The sequence below is a fragment of the Myiozetetes cayanensis genome, unplaced genomic scaffold (genome assembly GCF_022539395.1).
Source record: "Myiozetetes cayanensis isolate MyiCay16 unplaced genomic scaffold, myiCay2020 scf6-25, whole genome shotgun sequence".
NCBI classification, from domain to species: Eukaryota; Metazoa; Chordata; class Aves; order Passeriformes; family Tyrannidae; genus Myiozetetes; species Myiozetetes cayanensis.
Window position 1 is genome coordinate 34,415,139 of NW_026087853.1, and position 15,719 is coordinate 34,430,857.

At 40.3% G+C, this 15,719-nt stretch overlaps 1 protein-coding gene across 5 annotated transcripts in view; it reads left to right on the top strand.

The window, feature by feature from the left end:
* Positions 1-15,719, top strand: part of RGS6 (regulator of G protein signaling 6) — a 278,005-nt gene that overhangs the window by 151,636 nt on the left and 110,650 nt on the right. For all 5 annotated transcript variants that reach the window (XM_050336209.1, XM_050336207.1, XM_050336210.1 and 2 more), the window contains exon 3: positions 15,234-15,333. In XM_050336209.1, coding sequence (XP_050192166.1) covers positions 15,234-15,333 — 100 coding nt within the window. The remainder of the gene's footprint in view (positions 1-15,233; positions 15,334-15,719) is intronic.

Consider the following 15,719-nt stretch of genomic DNA (forward strand, 5'->3'; position numbering starts at 1 on the left):
AGAAGGATATTTTATGCTGGTTTAGTTTTCAGTTCCTAGGGGACTCGATTTAAAAAGATAGGCTTTTTTTGGTATTTCCACTTGGAACACACCTATATGGCAGCAAAACCCTGTTCGTGCATACGTCGCTAAAAGACCTGTTTGTTTTGAGCGCAGGAACTGGGGCATGCCAGGAGTTGCCTTTAGCATCATTCAGATGAAGCAAATTCACCAGGTTACACGTAGCATTTTTCAATGAGTGAAACATCATTAGTTTTAAATAACACAGGAGATCTGGGGAAGGCTATAGTAAAGAAAATCCAAAAGCAATTCAGAATAATAATACTTGTGAATAATTAATTTCTGCTTTTCCTTGTGCTGAGCATATAGCAGTTGTTGGCTCAAAGACTTTCAGCTAAAGCATAGCTCTTGGCAGTCTAATTCAGTGCTTCAACCTGAATGTATTCCTGCCTCCTACTCATCACAGAGCCTTTAAATGTTCTGTTTGGCTAGGTAATACTCAACATATCTACTTAATAATTTGTTGGTATGTTACCAATAAATTGATGCAAAAGTGACCTGAAATTTTCTATATACCTAAGATCAACATATGTGAGGTGAGAGCAGAGCTAGCAGGAGTGAACAAACTATGCACAGAACTCCAGTGGTATGAGTTAGTACATTTTAATAGACTTGCTCATAAACATTAATAAAATGCAAACTTCAATAAACTCATCAGTGAAAAGGATCATAAAATAAATATTTGCAATTGTGAATGTAAAAATATACAGAAAACCTGAGATTGCCATCATTAAGAGGAGTTTTTTAATAATCAAGGAATAACACATTAAAATATGTTATGGTATTTTATGGAGATAAACTTCATGACCAAATATCTGTTGAAACTCCCATGAACATGAAAACCCACTCACAATTAGAAACACTGAAAAATGCTATATGCTAAGTGAGCAGTTTAATTTCTAATAAGAGGGACTATCTGTTGGAGATGTCACAAATTTAGTGTTATTTGTTCTTAAAATTTGCAGTATGAAAAAATGGCATGGCAAGTGGGGGTGAGTGTGGGGTGTACACCTGTATTTATGCTATGTGAATGGGTATTTCAGTAGATACTGAGTAAAACTACAAACACTGATTCCTACAGTGTTTGGAGTTTCTAGTACAATGTGCTTAACGAGAAGCCAACATTAATTAACTTGAAGGTACCCAGTGGTGCTTACCTATTAAAATGATAGTCCCTTTTTCTTTTTTGATTAAGATATGAACCACATATTGTTCATATTGAAAACAACGTAACTTTTGCTGTTGTCTAAACTTGTGGAAAAACTTCCTGTGAATTTCTTAACAGGTAGCCAAGTATATTTTAAATGACCAGCTCTGGGCTGTTTGTCTTTCTGTTCAAGAATTTGCTGTCCCCTGCCCCCTGAACTGATATGTTTAGAAGTAGGTGCCTTCCAGTTCTGTGCCCTACAGCCAGGTGGAGTTTTTCCTATGCCCTGATTCATAACTGGTTGTGTTAGAACCTTGGCAAGGGTAGCAAACTCTAGTGCAGGGGAAAGCCCTGAATTGCAGTGGAGGCATGTAACTGATGCTGGTTTTGAACTGGGTGCACTGTAGACTGCTGAGAGAGGAAAGGCAGGCCTGTTAGGTAATTAATTTGGTGAGTAACAGAGACAGCTTCTCTCAGGTTTGCACATCCAACTTGACTGCAAGTTTTAGCAGGAGCTGTTCCCATTTAGATGGGTCATACATACATAGTGTCTCAGTTGTGTGTCAAGGCCAATGGGTGTTGAGTGCTCACTGCAGGAAGGATGAACTTTCTCTAATATGTAATCACTTGTTTTTGTAGAACCTGTAGAACTGTAATTCTATCTGGTATTTCCCCTCCCCACCAGATGTGGGCAGGACAATGGGTTCAAAAGCTGTACAAGCAGTTTCAGAGGGAGCATCAAATATATAAAGCAAGACTCAATAAGCAGAGTTTATGGAACCCTCTCCCTCCTGTGCATGTGTGGTGCCCCCCAGAGCGCTCTCCAAGCTTGGGACTGGAGAGTGACAAGTTCTTGTACTTTCAGAGGAACAGATGCATGGTGGGAGCAGGGTGACAAAGGAGAGGAGGAGAGTGAGACACTTGGAGAAAAAGATGCAGAAAGGTAGGAAGTAACCTTCCCTGAAGTCTAAGGAACGAATAAAGAGGAACTGCATGTTGTGAAATAAGAGGATCTAAATTACTCTCTTACTGCATTGGGAAAGCAAAGGCAAAATTGTTTGTGGCAGTCACTTGCTGCTAGCAACAGTGTAGTGGGAAGGACGGAAATCTAAGCAAGAGAGGAAACAACAAGTGCCAGGAAAACAAGCATTGAACCCTCAGGGTGACCGGGAATTCAGAGGCTCACAGTGCAGTGACAGTGACTGTGTGCCACAGAACTTTGTACTCAGGTGTATTGAAGTTGATATTGAATTGAAAAGGCTGTTGCTGACTTCCTGGATTCAGGATAGCAAGAGAAGGGACTAGACAAATGGTGTGTGGAAGTTGGTGGTGAATCTTTTGTATGAATAAGGACTATGAGCAGCAGAGAATAGAGACCTATTGCTTTTGGAAGCTTTTGCAGCATTATCTGCCTGATCTGAAAACCTGTCAGTAACCTGTATATCTGGAACCTAATTCTGATAACAGTGTCAAATGTGAGAAAGCAGTCAGACCTCTCTGCATATGAATTTGACTCCTGAATATGAAAAGGGAAGAATTTGTGTTGAATTTCTGGTAGAGACTGTTCCGTCTCTGCAAGCAGGTTGGAGAGCTGCTTGGATCTGGGACACAGTCTAAAGTAAGTCCCTTTCAGCATCTCACTTTTGTGTTGGAAAACAGCAGAAAATACATGGTGGCCATGCTCACATTAAGGGCCTAGAATGCTCTCAAGAATGCCAGCTTTGAAATCACCATGCAGTGTGCAGTCCCTTCTGCTTCCCTCTGGCTGTTCAGACATGTATTATTGATGGCCTTTCACCATCCTCTCCAGCCCTGCTCCCGCAGAGCTCTTGAGCACTACTGAGCTGAAGCAGGTGCAGAGGCCAGCATGGAGCCTGAGCTGCTGATCTCCAGACTGTCAGGTCTTGTTTCTTTTCATGAATACTTCCTAACAGTAGTAGGGACCACTTGATACTGGTAAAAAACTGAAGAGGGCTTGTAGAAAATCTTTTTTATTTTTTCCTTCATTATCCAGGTATTACTGACTTTCCTTTTAATGTCTTACTGGTCAGTAACAAATGCAGAGCCATGTCTTGCTGAGTTGACTGCAGGTATAAGGGTACTGTCCCCCCACCACCCTGTTTAAGTAACAGATTTATGCAGTCTTATGTTTCCTGCCTTTGCACTTCAAACAGCTAGTGTTGTAAGACATGTTAGACGGGGGTAAAGTGTCTAATTCACATTGATTTTTCACTAGTGTTGGGTTTTTTCTTTTTTTTTTTAATTTTATTTTTTAAAAAGTTGTTAGTATTAAGTACCAAATCCTGCTCACTCACTTGTTTGACTTACAGTAAAACAACTAACAAAAAAATCTGTCAGCACTACTTATTTCTTTACTTTCTTATTTAGTCACATTTATGTAGAACATAAGCCAATCACTTTTAAAGGAATGTTCTGTATTAAAACTTTGGAAGAACAATACTGTACTGTTTGCCCTTTGCATTTAATCATGGTTGTGAAAATGTGAATAGACACAGCATTCAAACATGGTTGATTTAAAAGAAATTTTAGTTCACTCATATTCATTCATATTTGAAGATTTTATTTTTTTTTTTTTACATTGTATGTGTGCATACATGTATATATTTTTCATTAGCCAAGCATGCTCACACTGGTGAGAATTATGTGAGTCTGTCCTTAGAGAAGCTTTTTACTTCAAATAAGTATTCTTAGCTCTATGCAAATCGCAGTGGTCATGTATTCACAGAAGGATCCACATCTGGTCTCTCCATCTTAACAAAACAGTGACATTGTGTCAGAGCAAGAAACTGCTCAGTTTGTAGAAAGCAAGTGGCAAGAGAGAGAGTTACTGAAGCTTATTCAAAAGCTTATTATTCAAACTACCTGAAAAATATAATAAATTTTTAGGTTCAGGAGCTGGTCACAATGAAAAACGTGAGTTTAAAAAAAAAACAACAACAAACCCTTAAAGAAACCCAACCCACTGCTGCAGAACTGCATAGTTTTATTTTAGGGTAGAATTTATGGTTAAAAATGTATTATTCTTTGTAAGGTAAGGAAGCACTAAAGAAATTTCTTTGTGCAAGTTTTGTACTTATCCACAAGAATCATTATTATACTTTTGCTCATATCTTTTCTTAGATAGATCTATAGCTGTATTGCTACAGAACTTTAGCCCACTGAAACATGAATTGCTGGTAAGTGTGTTATGTACCTTTTAATTCTGTTTTAGAGCTAGTTTTGTTGCTTTGTAGTTGGACAGAGAATAAACTTGGGAGATAATTTCTTAGAAAAAGAAAATTATGGAATAGGGAGACTTTGAGTCTGCCTCAATAGTGAATATTTCAATACTTTGGTGAACTTAGTAATTACATTAGCTGGTAAGAAGATGATTTGATATCCAAGTGAAATCCCCATATACTCTTTTTTAAATAATTTACCATTAAATACTAGTGTCAGACTTGGCACTAATGAGATTTAACAGCATAGGGGCACAAGTCAGGCATGCTAATAACATGCAATTCTTTTTATCTAAAAGTTGAAGTCATATTTTTGAGGATCCTAAGTATGTTTATAGAAGCTGGATGGAAAATAAATTTAAAAAATCATAAAATAGTGATCCTAGTGTAGTTAGATAACCATAAAATGTATTTCCCATCTGTTTGTAGAGTTACTTGCAGTGTATGAGGGAATGAGGAAGGCAAATCATTGTAATGTGATCTGTAACTTAGGTGCTTAAAACTCATGTTGTTTATGTGTGCTGCTTAGTATGTTACTTACTCTGTTTCAATACATTAAATCCATATGAACTACAACCAAATTTCCCATCTGTCTCTCAGCTGACATTCAACAATTGAAAAACATCCACTTATACATGTTTGTGGTCATAAAATGACCCTTTTTTGATAAATGTATTTAAAAGGCATTAAAAAACAATATGAAGAAAAAGCATGGGTTTAGAGGTATAAAAAAAATTTAAATCTGCATTCTTTCGGTCTCCAGCAAACAAATCTTCACAAAGCCTCTATTTTTCTTCTGTTCTGAAATTTAAAAGGAAATAACACTTCCTTTTGTAGTGTTACCTTTTCATCCTGGATAGGAAATCTGATGGGTTTTTTTCTGTCTTTGTCCTATTCCCTCCCCCCTTTTTTTTAAGTAATTTTTTAGTTTTATATGTAAAAAAAAATGAAATTCTAAAAATTGCAAGGTGAGACTATCACAGGGAGACGGAGAGAAACAAAATACAACCTTTTGATAGCGGTGAATAGGGTTTCCTCTTTTTCCCGTAATCTATAAACTTCTCTGCTTTGCATCTTCAGCAGCATTTGGGGGTGAGTGGGATGTATCTAATCTTTATTGTGATAGGGCACTTTGCAGTGCAAAGAATTAAATGATGCATGAAATGACCTGTCACACTCTATTATGTGTCACAGTTTTATATACACAGAGGAATGCTTTAAAAAAAAAAGCACCAAAAAAAATTCTTGAAGCCCTGCCTTCTTGTTGTTTTGAAGCGAAACATTTGGTTTGTGAGTATGTAGATATATTTCTGCATAATTTATTTTAGCTGAGCCACAGAAGTCCATCAGCTACCAAAAGAGGAAGAAGAGATATGCTGGATAGTTTCCCTCATCAATTCATTAGGAAAGGTAATGGTGTAAATTTGGTGTCAGGGCTACAACTTTCCTGCTGGGAACAACAAAACCCAGCTTTGGCATTTCATGCTGGAAATAGCTTATGAACTACCTTGAACTACCTTCTGAATGACTCCAAGTATCTTCATTACTGTGGAGAAGTTAGGAACATCCTTATGCAGCTTTGCAAAATTATTATAAAATTATTTGTACACTTACTAAATCATAATATTCTCAAGGTTGTGCTACATAGTTTCATCTGATTTTACCTGCAATTGAAAGTGCTTTAAGGAAGCTCAGACTGAATCAAGAAGCCCACAGTGTAAAAGTCTTGTCATAGGATTCATATGTCCTCCTTTTCACTACAAATACCCTTCAGCCCTTTCGCAAGAGTATGGACACAAATCTTCCCTCAGGTGTGGAGCCTAACTTCAGGTGCAAATTTAGGTCTTACCATTTTAAATGGAAAATAGTCACTTTAAATTGGAGTGGGTTTCTTTATTTTCTTCCCCTGTATGCAGAATAGGGCCAGGACTGCAGCAGATAATTATTTCCTGCCTCAACTGGAGAGTTTGCTCCTTGTTAAAGATTTGTTAGTGGGGGCAGAAAACCTATTTTGCTTTAAAAAAGTGAAAACCAGAAAACAACACAGTCCTCCCTGAGTGATAAAATCACATTCTCTGCTTGTCATTATTCAGATTTGTAAAGACAGCAGTACCAATGCCAGAACCCTGATTGAGCATCCACCTACTGTATTCCAACTTCTTATCTGCTTAATATTTATGTCTCTGTAGTTCATTTCAATAAATAATATATTTAATTAAATACTTCAGATCAGTTAGGCAGCAGTTGCTGCATTTTGTAGCAAAGGGGGAAAACGCTCAGGAGGAGCAACTTGTCTTTTTACATGTCCTCAGCATTGTTTAAAGTAACTTATTTTTTGCCAGACCCAGGAATGGCCTTTTCCACCATATTGCATTGAAAGGCTCACTGTCATATGTCAGTGATGCTGGGAAGAAGGTGACTGAATAGTCGTGTCCTCCATAGCCTTGCATTGAAGGCAGACAGGGTGGGAGGTAGCAGCTCTGTGATTCCAGCTCTGGAGAACGATTTTGGGTCTTGAGAACATTGTCCAATTCCCAGCTTTGGAAGGTGCAAATGTGAGTCCCCTGGGGTTCTGGATTTGGTGTGAAGTGATTTGGGTGCAGTTCTAACCAGCTTTTCACTTTTATCAGGATTGGTGACCCACCGATGTTTGGCATTTTTCTGTCTGGAAGTGCCTTGTATTTGATGCTCCAGAGGAAAGTGAACTTTCTCTTCAAGTACTGTGTTTATCAAACTTTGGTTCAGCATCATGGTGGTGCTGGTTTCTCATGCCATGTTCACACACAGACCACATATAATACTAAAATTCTTACGTGCTACTTCTAAATGGGCTTGAAAAACTGTCCTTGAATAATGTTAGAGGTTGAAGACTCAGCCCAGTGTTGCTGGAAGATTCAAGATTTCTGGAGCTCTCTCAGTTGTTCCAGTACAAAAAAAAAAAACAACCTGGTTTCAGGATATTTTTGTCTTGCATGAGAATGATTAGTTGATGACCAGGACTCAAAGTGAAATTCTGAGTGGGGGAGCTAGCCCCCAAAAGGAGCACGAGCAAAATCAAAGCTGTTGAACTGAACTCACTTCTGGCACCGGCCAATTCAAGTGGTTTGTGCAGTGTTAGTTTGGACGGCAGCTGGGTCACAGATTTGCTTCTGGGCGTTCCTGAGGCTGGGTTATTGGGCTTTACCCTCGTGCCCTGCCTGTGGTGGGATCGACAAGGGGCCCAAATGTGTCTGCCTGCCTGGGAGCAGGCACACAAAGGAGCTCTGCCACGCCATGTACAGCATTTAGTCCTTCTGCAACAGTCCCCATGCGGGCTATGGGAGGCATGTCTGCTCCTCTGCTCATTCATCACCCTATGAGCAGTCTGGAGACCTGTGTAGTTTTACATTCAGTGCAGTGATGCAACAGAAGAGAAAATCTCTACCGTTTCTATGGCAACTTGTGCATTGGACCCTGGCTGGAGCTAGGCAGCAGGATGCTGTCAGTCCCTGCAGTTGGGGACTTCAGTAGAACCTCATCAAAGGAAAGCACCTACTCTTGTGCTCCCCCAAGCCCCTCTCGTTGTTAGCGTATGGGGACTCTGCTGAATACATTACCATACGTGCAGATCTAGATTTCCTGTTATAACCTTATTCCATCATATTTCAACCCATGCTGCTGCTTTGTTTTGATTTGGCCTTCTATGTGCAGATAGTCATTGCAGAACACTTCAGGATTATCCACATAAATCTTGCTGAGGATGGCATGCTTCAGATGCAAGTTAGTACTAGGTGACTGCTGCTGACCTGTGTAAAATGGTCTGGGAAGCCCACTTCTGTCACTAGCTGGCACACACCAGCAGCCTGGATGCTGTCAGCACCAGTGCCTCCTTTAGCAGGACTGTTAAGGGTACAGGGGCATGGAACCTTCGTTCTTTTTTTCCCTCAGAGTGGTGGTTCATTCAATTCAGATCACATACTAAGAAACACTTTATAGATTATTCCATCCTACAAGTTTCCTGGCTGAAATAATCTTTGCATTTATGCATTTATCTCTGCATAGGTTTGCATATGTATTTGCATAGTTCGTAAGTCACACAAAAGGCACCCCTGTTCAATAAATACTGGATGGCAGAGATGATGTATGTTTTTTTACCAAAATGTGACTTCTTATATCTCAGTCATAATTCTATGACTATTTGGTTTCCATTGGTGTGTTTTATTTAAAATTCATATTGTCTTCACTGGATATTTATGATACTTTCCTACAGTCATAAGAAGCTTAACACTTCTGCTTATAGAACAAAGTAAATATTTGGTCTAATCTGTAGCTAGCCTGAGAAGGTTTCTAATTAGAGCAGTTTTGCTTTAGATGGTGTAAGATCTCTCAAGCTGATTACGTGCATATATGTGACATCTTTACCATAACTGTAGAAATCATGGGGAAAAAAATGTACCACTGTTCACAAGAAGCTTCTCTTGTGCTGTATAATGCAACAGTCCCAAGCATTTGCTACTGTAATTACATGGCACAATCCATAAGCAAGAGTTTACTTTTTCTGTTTTACTCAGCTTTCTAACATGCCAAAATGGCTTCCTCCTTTAGCCAGTTATAGCTCATGTAGAATTTGAGCTCATTGGGAGTTATCTGACAAAATATTTTTAATGAAAAATTGAGTTTGCATAACACTGACACATTGATGTCTTTTGCTTCTTACTGTTGACACTGATGGGCTGAAATGCTTGATTTTTTGGGAAGGGAGAAAATTGCATTAGTTCAGCTCATTTAGAGAATCTCTTTTTGCTGAATTAATTTGCTAAGCTTTGTTTTTCTGCTGAATATTAAATACTGTTTTTGAACTGTGCATATACTGCCTGAGGGGAATAGCTCTAGCCCTCATTTTCCATAGCTACATGTTCTTGTGATGCAGCCCAGGCCTGAGCTAGGGGTGCCATGTAGAGCTGGCACTGTAGGCTGTGTTCAGGGAGACATGGTCTGATCGAAATGATCTAGTGTTGCACTTCAGCAGATAAACAAGTTTCATGGGTTAGCTGGTTCTTGGAAACCAGGCAGGAATTTTTTCCCTTCCCTCTGCCCACTGCGTTCAGGGTTGTTAAGGAAGAGAATATATGAATGCTAAAGCATGTTACCAGTTTCAAGGTGATATTATTAGCTCTTTTTCACCATCCCAGTAAATATCTGAAAATCACAATTATTTTCTTTGTTCCCTGACACACGCTCAGATTTGAGGGAGATATGTAGTGTACTCTGTCTTTATCTGAAATAAGCTCTGAAATTTAAAATAAGCAGAGAAGACTCCATCAGGAAGAGCATAAGTTCCATCAGTGCCCCTGCCCTCAGCCATCACTGGAAGATGGCCATGTGGAAAGCAGCCAAACAGCCCTGCTGGCTGGCACATTGGTGCTCTGCTGCCATTTGGTTTTGTTGGGATTGTGAAAGGTTGTCAGAGATTGGGAGCGTATCTTTTTGAGTTGTGTGGTGTCTGCTGTGCAAGGCACTCCAAGTCCTTCTTGGACATCTTTGAATTAAGTTTCACAGCCCCTGTGTTATTTCGGTATTGTTTCTGTTATGGAAGAGAAGAGACTTGGACAGATGCAGATGAAACTGATTGCTGAAGGTCGCACCACAATTCTCTGGCAGTGCTGTCTCAGAGGCAAGGTTGTCCTTTCTCCCTCAAGGGTGCTGAAGTTGTATAGCCTCCTTATTGCCTCCTCATCCTGTTTTTGAGCAGAGTGAAATTGTCTGGACCAGTGAAGCAAGTTGGCTTCAGGCGTCTTGTCAAATTAACTTTCCTTGTCTGTGCGTGTATGGGCTGTGTGGCAGGAGTCAGCAGGTGCAGAAGGTACAGGCACACTGGCAGTCTCAGAGGGCTAGTAAGAGCCACTTACGGAACCCATAAGAGTTGGCACTGTGAGAAACAGTCTATTTTAAACTTACATTTCAGTGAAGAGTAAAAGATCAAATGTGTTTATAATTATTGCCATCATGCTAGCTGACAACAGATTGACCCTTTCCTCCATGCACCACCCAACTCCACCAGTGTGCCTGAGAGCTGTCGTCAGCCAGGTCAAAGAGGATATTTGCAATTGCACAAAGCTGTCTGTCTAACCCTGCACGTTTAATGTCAGCACCGATGAGTGATGCTTGGAGACTCTCCAGCCATGGGTTAGCTGGTGACAGGAATCCCCAAGAGTAGGGTAGCTGCTGTGAGTAATTGGTCAGGAGCCTGGTGCATACCAAAATATTCAGAAATAAGCAGCAGGAGCTTTCCTGCAGGGTCCAAGGGACTTTGTGCTTCTAATTCCGAGGCTAGAATATGAAAAGCGTGCTGTTTTCCTCACTACCTCACAAAAGCGGTGGCCTGTGATGTGGTCATCACTCAGTTGCAATCGAACAAGTTCAGCCAGGTAGCTCCAGTTGCTGCTGTTGGTGTCCAGGCATGGGGTTGTGGGGAGTGGGAACTGTTAGCTTTTCTTTTTCATGTATTACTTGCCCTTTCCCTCAGTGTGTCACCTTCAAGGTTGACCGTGCCCAGGGCTCAACAAGGCTGTGCTTGCTAATGTGCAGCAGCAGGAGTGCCTCCTTTACTTTGGTGCTGGCAGAAATAAAAGCTACTGCAAAGCTGAGAGTCGTTTTCCCTCTTATAATGGTAACACCAAAAATGTTGTGTGACACTGACCCAAAGTTCCCAGGTTGTGGTTGTTACATTTGTTGTTGTATTATGACTATAGTTATTCTAACACATCAACAAATGTAATCTTTTGTTTTCCCCTGCCTCAGAAAAAGAACTTCTCATCTTCCAGTGATAGACATCTTGGCTCTGACAGAAATTCAAGCTCTTCTACTTTGTGCCTTCAGCCTCCTGAGGCCACCAAAAGTGCTGATAGTGGAAAAGAAGGTCTAATGAGTAGTAGCAAATCCTACATATACATTAAATCCCCAATGCATTCTGTGTCACAGAATATGTTGGTAGCCTCTCATAAACTACTTGCAGTAGTTTATGTCTCCACTAATGTGTTTCTGAAGGCAGAAGCCCTTTTCAATGCATTGCAGATGGACTAATGTGAAATAAAAACATTGTGGACAAATGTAGGGAGCAGAGTGTCAGCAACCAGTCAGGAGGAAAGGCAGATCTGGTTTGCTAGGCATACATTACAGTGTGTAGCTAACAGTGACAGCAGATACGTGAGTTGCTCTGGCTTTCTTGGGGAGATACTGACCCAGAATCCACTTGGAGGGAAGAATAACCATTACTTTAATGATGCAAAATCAGACTAGATTGAAACAGCAGTGACCTCATCATGGCAAAAAAAATATTGACTCTGACTTTTGTTGGGCAGAAGTTAGTTCACTGAAGCTTGCTCATTTAGGAGTGATAAATATAAGAATGCTTTGTTGCACTCGTTCTTGCCTCCTACTCTGATGAAATGAACTGTCCAGGAGCTCTGGCAGACAGGGAAACCTAAGGGGTATTTAATGACTTGCAGAAGCTGAAGGGAGAATCATTAGCACTCAAGTGTCTAGGTAACTCTCTTGAAAGCTAAGATTAAAAGCTTTGATGAAAGTGACCTTCACGCTTGATGTTCCCTCTCTGCTTTTCTCCACACTTGAAGCTCCAATAATCACTTTTTTCCGCTTTGTCACTCTATCACTTAATTCATGAAATATTTCCATAGCTCAGCAGGAATTTGGATCCAGGCTACTAATATCTGCCAGCGTTGGGTGGATGCAAAACAAAGGCTGATTGATACAAAGGGTCAGATCTTATCTTTTTAGTGAACTGAACAAAAACTGGACATAGATTGCTAGATACAGGTTTTTAATATTTTAATTAATACTTGATTACAAGTTTAAGAAAGGATAAAATTATCATTACATGTTTCCTTGAGTACGCCATGCTGTCCCTTCTGAGCAGTGCAAAAATTTGCTGGAGAGCACAAGGAGAGCATGTTGGGAATGGAAAGAGTATGTACAACCAGGGCCTTGTAACCCTGGGGACTCTTGGGCAGCAGACTGAAAATGCAGAGCATGCCAAAAGAGGATGACGTGTAGTCATGTCTAGACCAAATGAGAGGACAGGGAAGAAAGATGATGTGGCATTTGAGTAGAAAGGAAATGAAAAAAAGAAATATCCAACACTTAGAAATAAGGAGAGCATTAAGTGCCAGGCTGGAAGACAAGAGTAAGAAGGAGCCATTTGGGAAGGAATTCCCTGGGGCAGTTTTCTTTAGTTTTGATTTAAAAAATTGCAGCAGGCTTTTGTAATTGTGACTGAAACTGAAATTAATGGCCCCATTTGAGATACCGGTGCTTGATTGCTTGAGACAGGGAATAGTTTAAATAAAAACAATGAATTTCTCTTTTAAGAGCATTAAAGTTTTATTTTGCTTGAAGTGGAACTTTTCATAGGATGTTACTGGCATAAATCATGCTGATGTTTCTTTAGCTTACAGTGAGCAAAAGAGTAAAAAGTTTGTTTTCCTGCATTGAAGTAATTATTTTAGCTTGTTTTTCATTCTGAACTTTTCACTGAAGTAGAAAAAGAGAAAATAACAGTTTTACCAAAAATTAGGCTTGTGATTTTTGAAGCTCTTAAGTGTTCCTGGAGACATGGAGGACTCATAACACATTCTAGAGTCATTTCCTCCTAATACGCATGGAAAAAAATCTTTCTCTGATGTCAACTACAAGTGCATACAGATGAAGGTACATAACAGAGAGGCTTTTTCATTGCCTTGCAGAAGTCTTAGTCTGACTGACCTTCTTGTATAAAGTTTAAAACTCAGAATGGAGTCAGGCTCTTCTCTGTGGTGCCAAGCAATAGGACAAGAGGCAACAAGCAAGCTGATGCACAGGAAGTTCCACCTGCATATGTGGGTCACTGTTGCCCAGAGAGGTTGTGGAGTCTCCCTGGAGATATCTGAGAACTGACTGGATGCAGTGTGCTCTAGGATGACCTTGCTTGAGCAGGGAGGTTCGACCAGATGACCCACTGTGGTCCCTTCCAACCTGGTCCATTCTGTGATTTTGTGTTCACCCTTCACAGGCAACTGAGATGCCATGTCCCCCTGGTAAGTCTGGCATTGGAGCACTGTACCCTTGTAGGTCTTGAGTTGATGACAAGTGATGCTGTCGGGCTGCTCTCAACACAGTGAAATGCTTCTTGTCCACTCTGGAGAAGAGCAGTTACTCCTCCAGGTATCAGAGATAAGCAGTGCCTTCTCCAAATATCCTCAGACTGGAAAAGAGCCCTACATTTTTAATCAGCAAATAACTTTGGATAAGGCTCAGCGGAAGAGGTGGTATTAATTTTCATAGAGATTGGGTTGTGGGAAAAGTAGCATTATTCTATCACAAATTAATTGTAGGTACCCAACCGTCATGTAACCTATTAAGTATCTCAAGATATTTTCATCTTTGTTACTTCATTCCCGCTGAGAATTTGTTCAGGACGTGTTAACTTACAAGTAATATATAAACAAGGTGTGAACAGTTCAGTTAAGTGGTAACCTGAGGTTAAAAACACAGTGATCAAATTCAGTGTCTGAAGTTGGCAAGGAGATTGTCTTACCACCTTGGGAAGACTTGAAATTAAACTTGTTTTGAAATGTAGGTGTTAAGTCTGTGAAAAAAACCTCACTTGTGCATGTAAATGAAGCGGCTTTCCAGAGTTGAAGAGAGCACATTGAGCTCTTAGGCTGCCTTAGGAGAGAGAGGGCCTGTGCTCCCACCATGTAACCTCTCTGCTGGGGTTGCATTTTGCAGCATCTATAGAGAGAAAATCCTTAGGTAAAATCAGAGCTGTGCTCCCTTTCTGGCTGCCCTCGGCCCCTGTCACCAACATCAGGCAGGGCTGTGCTGTCAGCTGCTTGTGCTAACAAAGACAGCTTTTGGTTTATTTTTGTTGGGCTTCTGAGACCTTATTAACTTGAAGAGAGTTTTTGGAGATACTGAATTTCTGCACTGTGCTTATGTTTAGCTTTTTGTTCTCCCTGGTGTTGCCTTCAAGTAAATGTATGGGGAGTAGCCTTAAAAGGAGCAAAAATTCCTTCCCATTTTAGAGTAGACAGGAGGAGAATTAAGCTCCTTCACTCATCAACTGGATATTCTGACTGCCGTGGCTTTTGAAGATGATCATGTATTTTCCTGTGTGTAATGGATTATGCATGTGCCTGTGAACTAAAAGGTAGCTTGGCTGTGAAGTTCCAGCGAGTTTTTCTCTACAATCATTTTAGTCTGATTATTCACCTTGTAGACTGACCACAGACATATACCATCCTAGCCTACAGCATGAGGCAGGACAAGTTCTCCAGCAGTTGTCTTACATTCCCCTCAAGCCGTAGGCAGTTGGTGACTGTCTGGGACCCTTTGGAAAATGAAAGCCCTCGCAAGGTTACAGTATTGAGACTTCAAATGAATGTGGGAACAGAGGCAGAAGTGGACTGGATGGGAAGCTCCTTAAGCTGGTTGAAGTGTAACCCAGTTCATCTGTGGAGCAAACAACACCTTTCTGTCATCCCTGTTCGATAAAAAAAAAAGCACAGTTGCATGCAGGTGACTTGTCAGTGTCCAACCACTGTCTTCAAAGCTTGTCTGTTGTCTCAAGATTTCTAATCTCAGGGTTTAAATTTGGATGATAGCTGTGTCTCTAGGTCTGTGTTTGTGCAGTAATACACATGGTATATTTGAAGCCCATCCCACCAGCAGGGCTCCAAAGTACTCATGATATGTAAACGTTACAATCACTGTTTTGCATAAACCACAAAGTCTTTCCTTTCTTTTGACAGATTGAAGACATCGTTACAAGAATGCAGGATGACAAAACAGGTGGAGTTCCCATCCGCACTGTCAAGAGCTTTCTGTCCAAAATCCCCAGTGTCGTCACCGGTAAGAACCCCAGTTAACAGAGAAGAGAACATAAGCTGGTACTTGCTGACTATAAGGAAACATACTAAAGCCACAAAAAAGAAGGAACATAAGAAAAAAACACCTCCCTCTGCTTAATTTTTCTGGATGTTGTTCTGTTATAGACTGAAGCATTGAACAAAGGTTTTTTAATTATGCTTTAATAAGCAAGCATTTTCTACTCCTGACACTTTAAATTTATAATGTTGTGTATCTTTGTAAAGCAAATACAGTTTTCTCTATCTTGCTGAGTCTCTTTCCAAATCAGACCAGATACTCACACTGATGAGTCTGTTTAGGGAAGTTTCCCCTCCTGCTCTGAAAAGTGAGGGGCATCATTTTCTGTGACTGTGACTATGCTGCAGTAA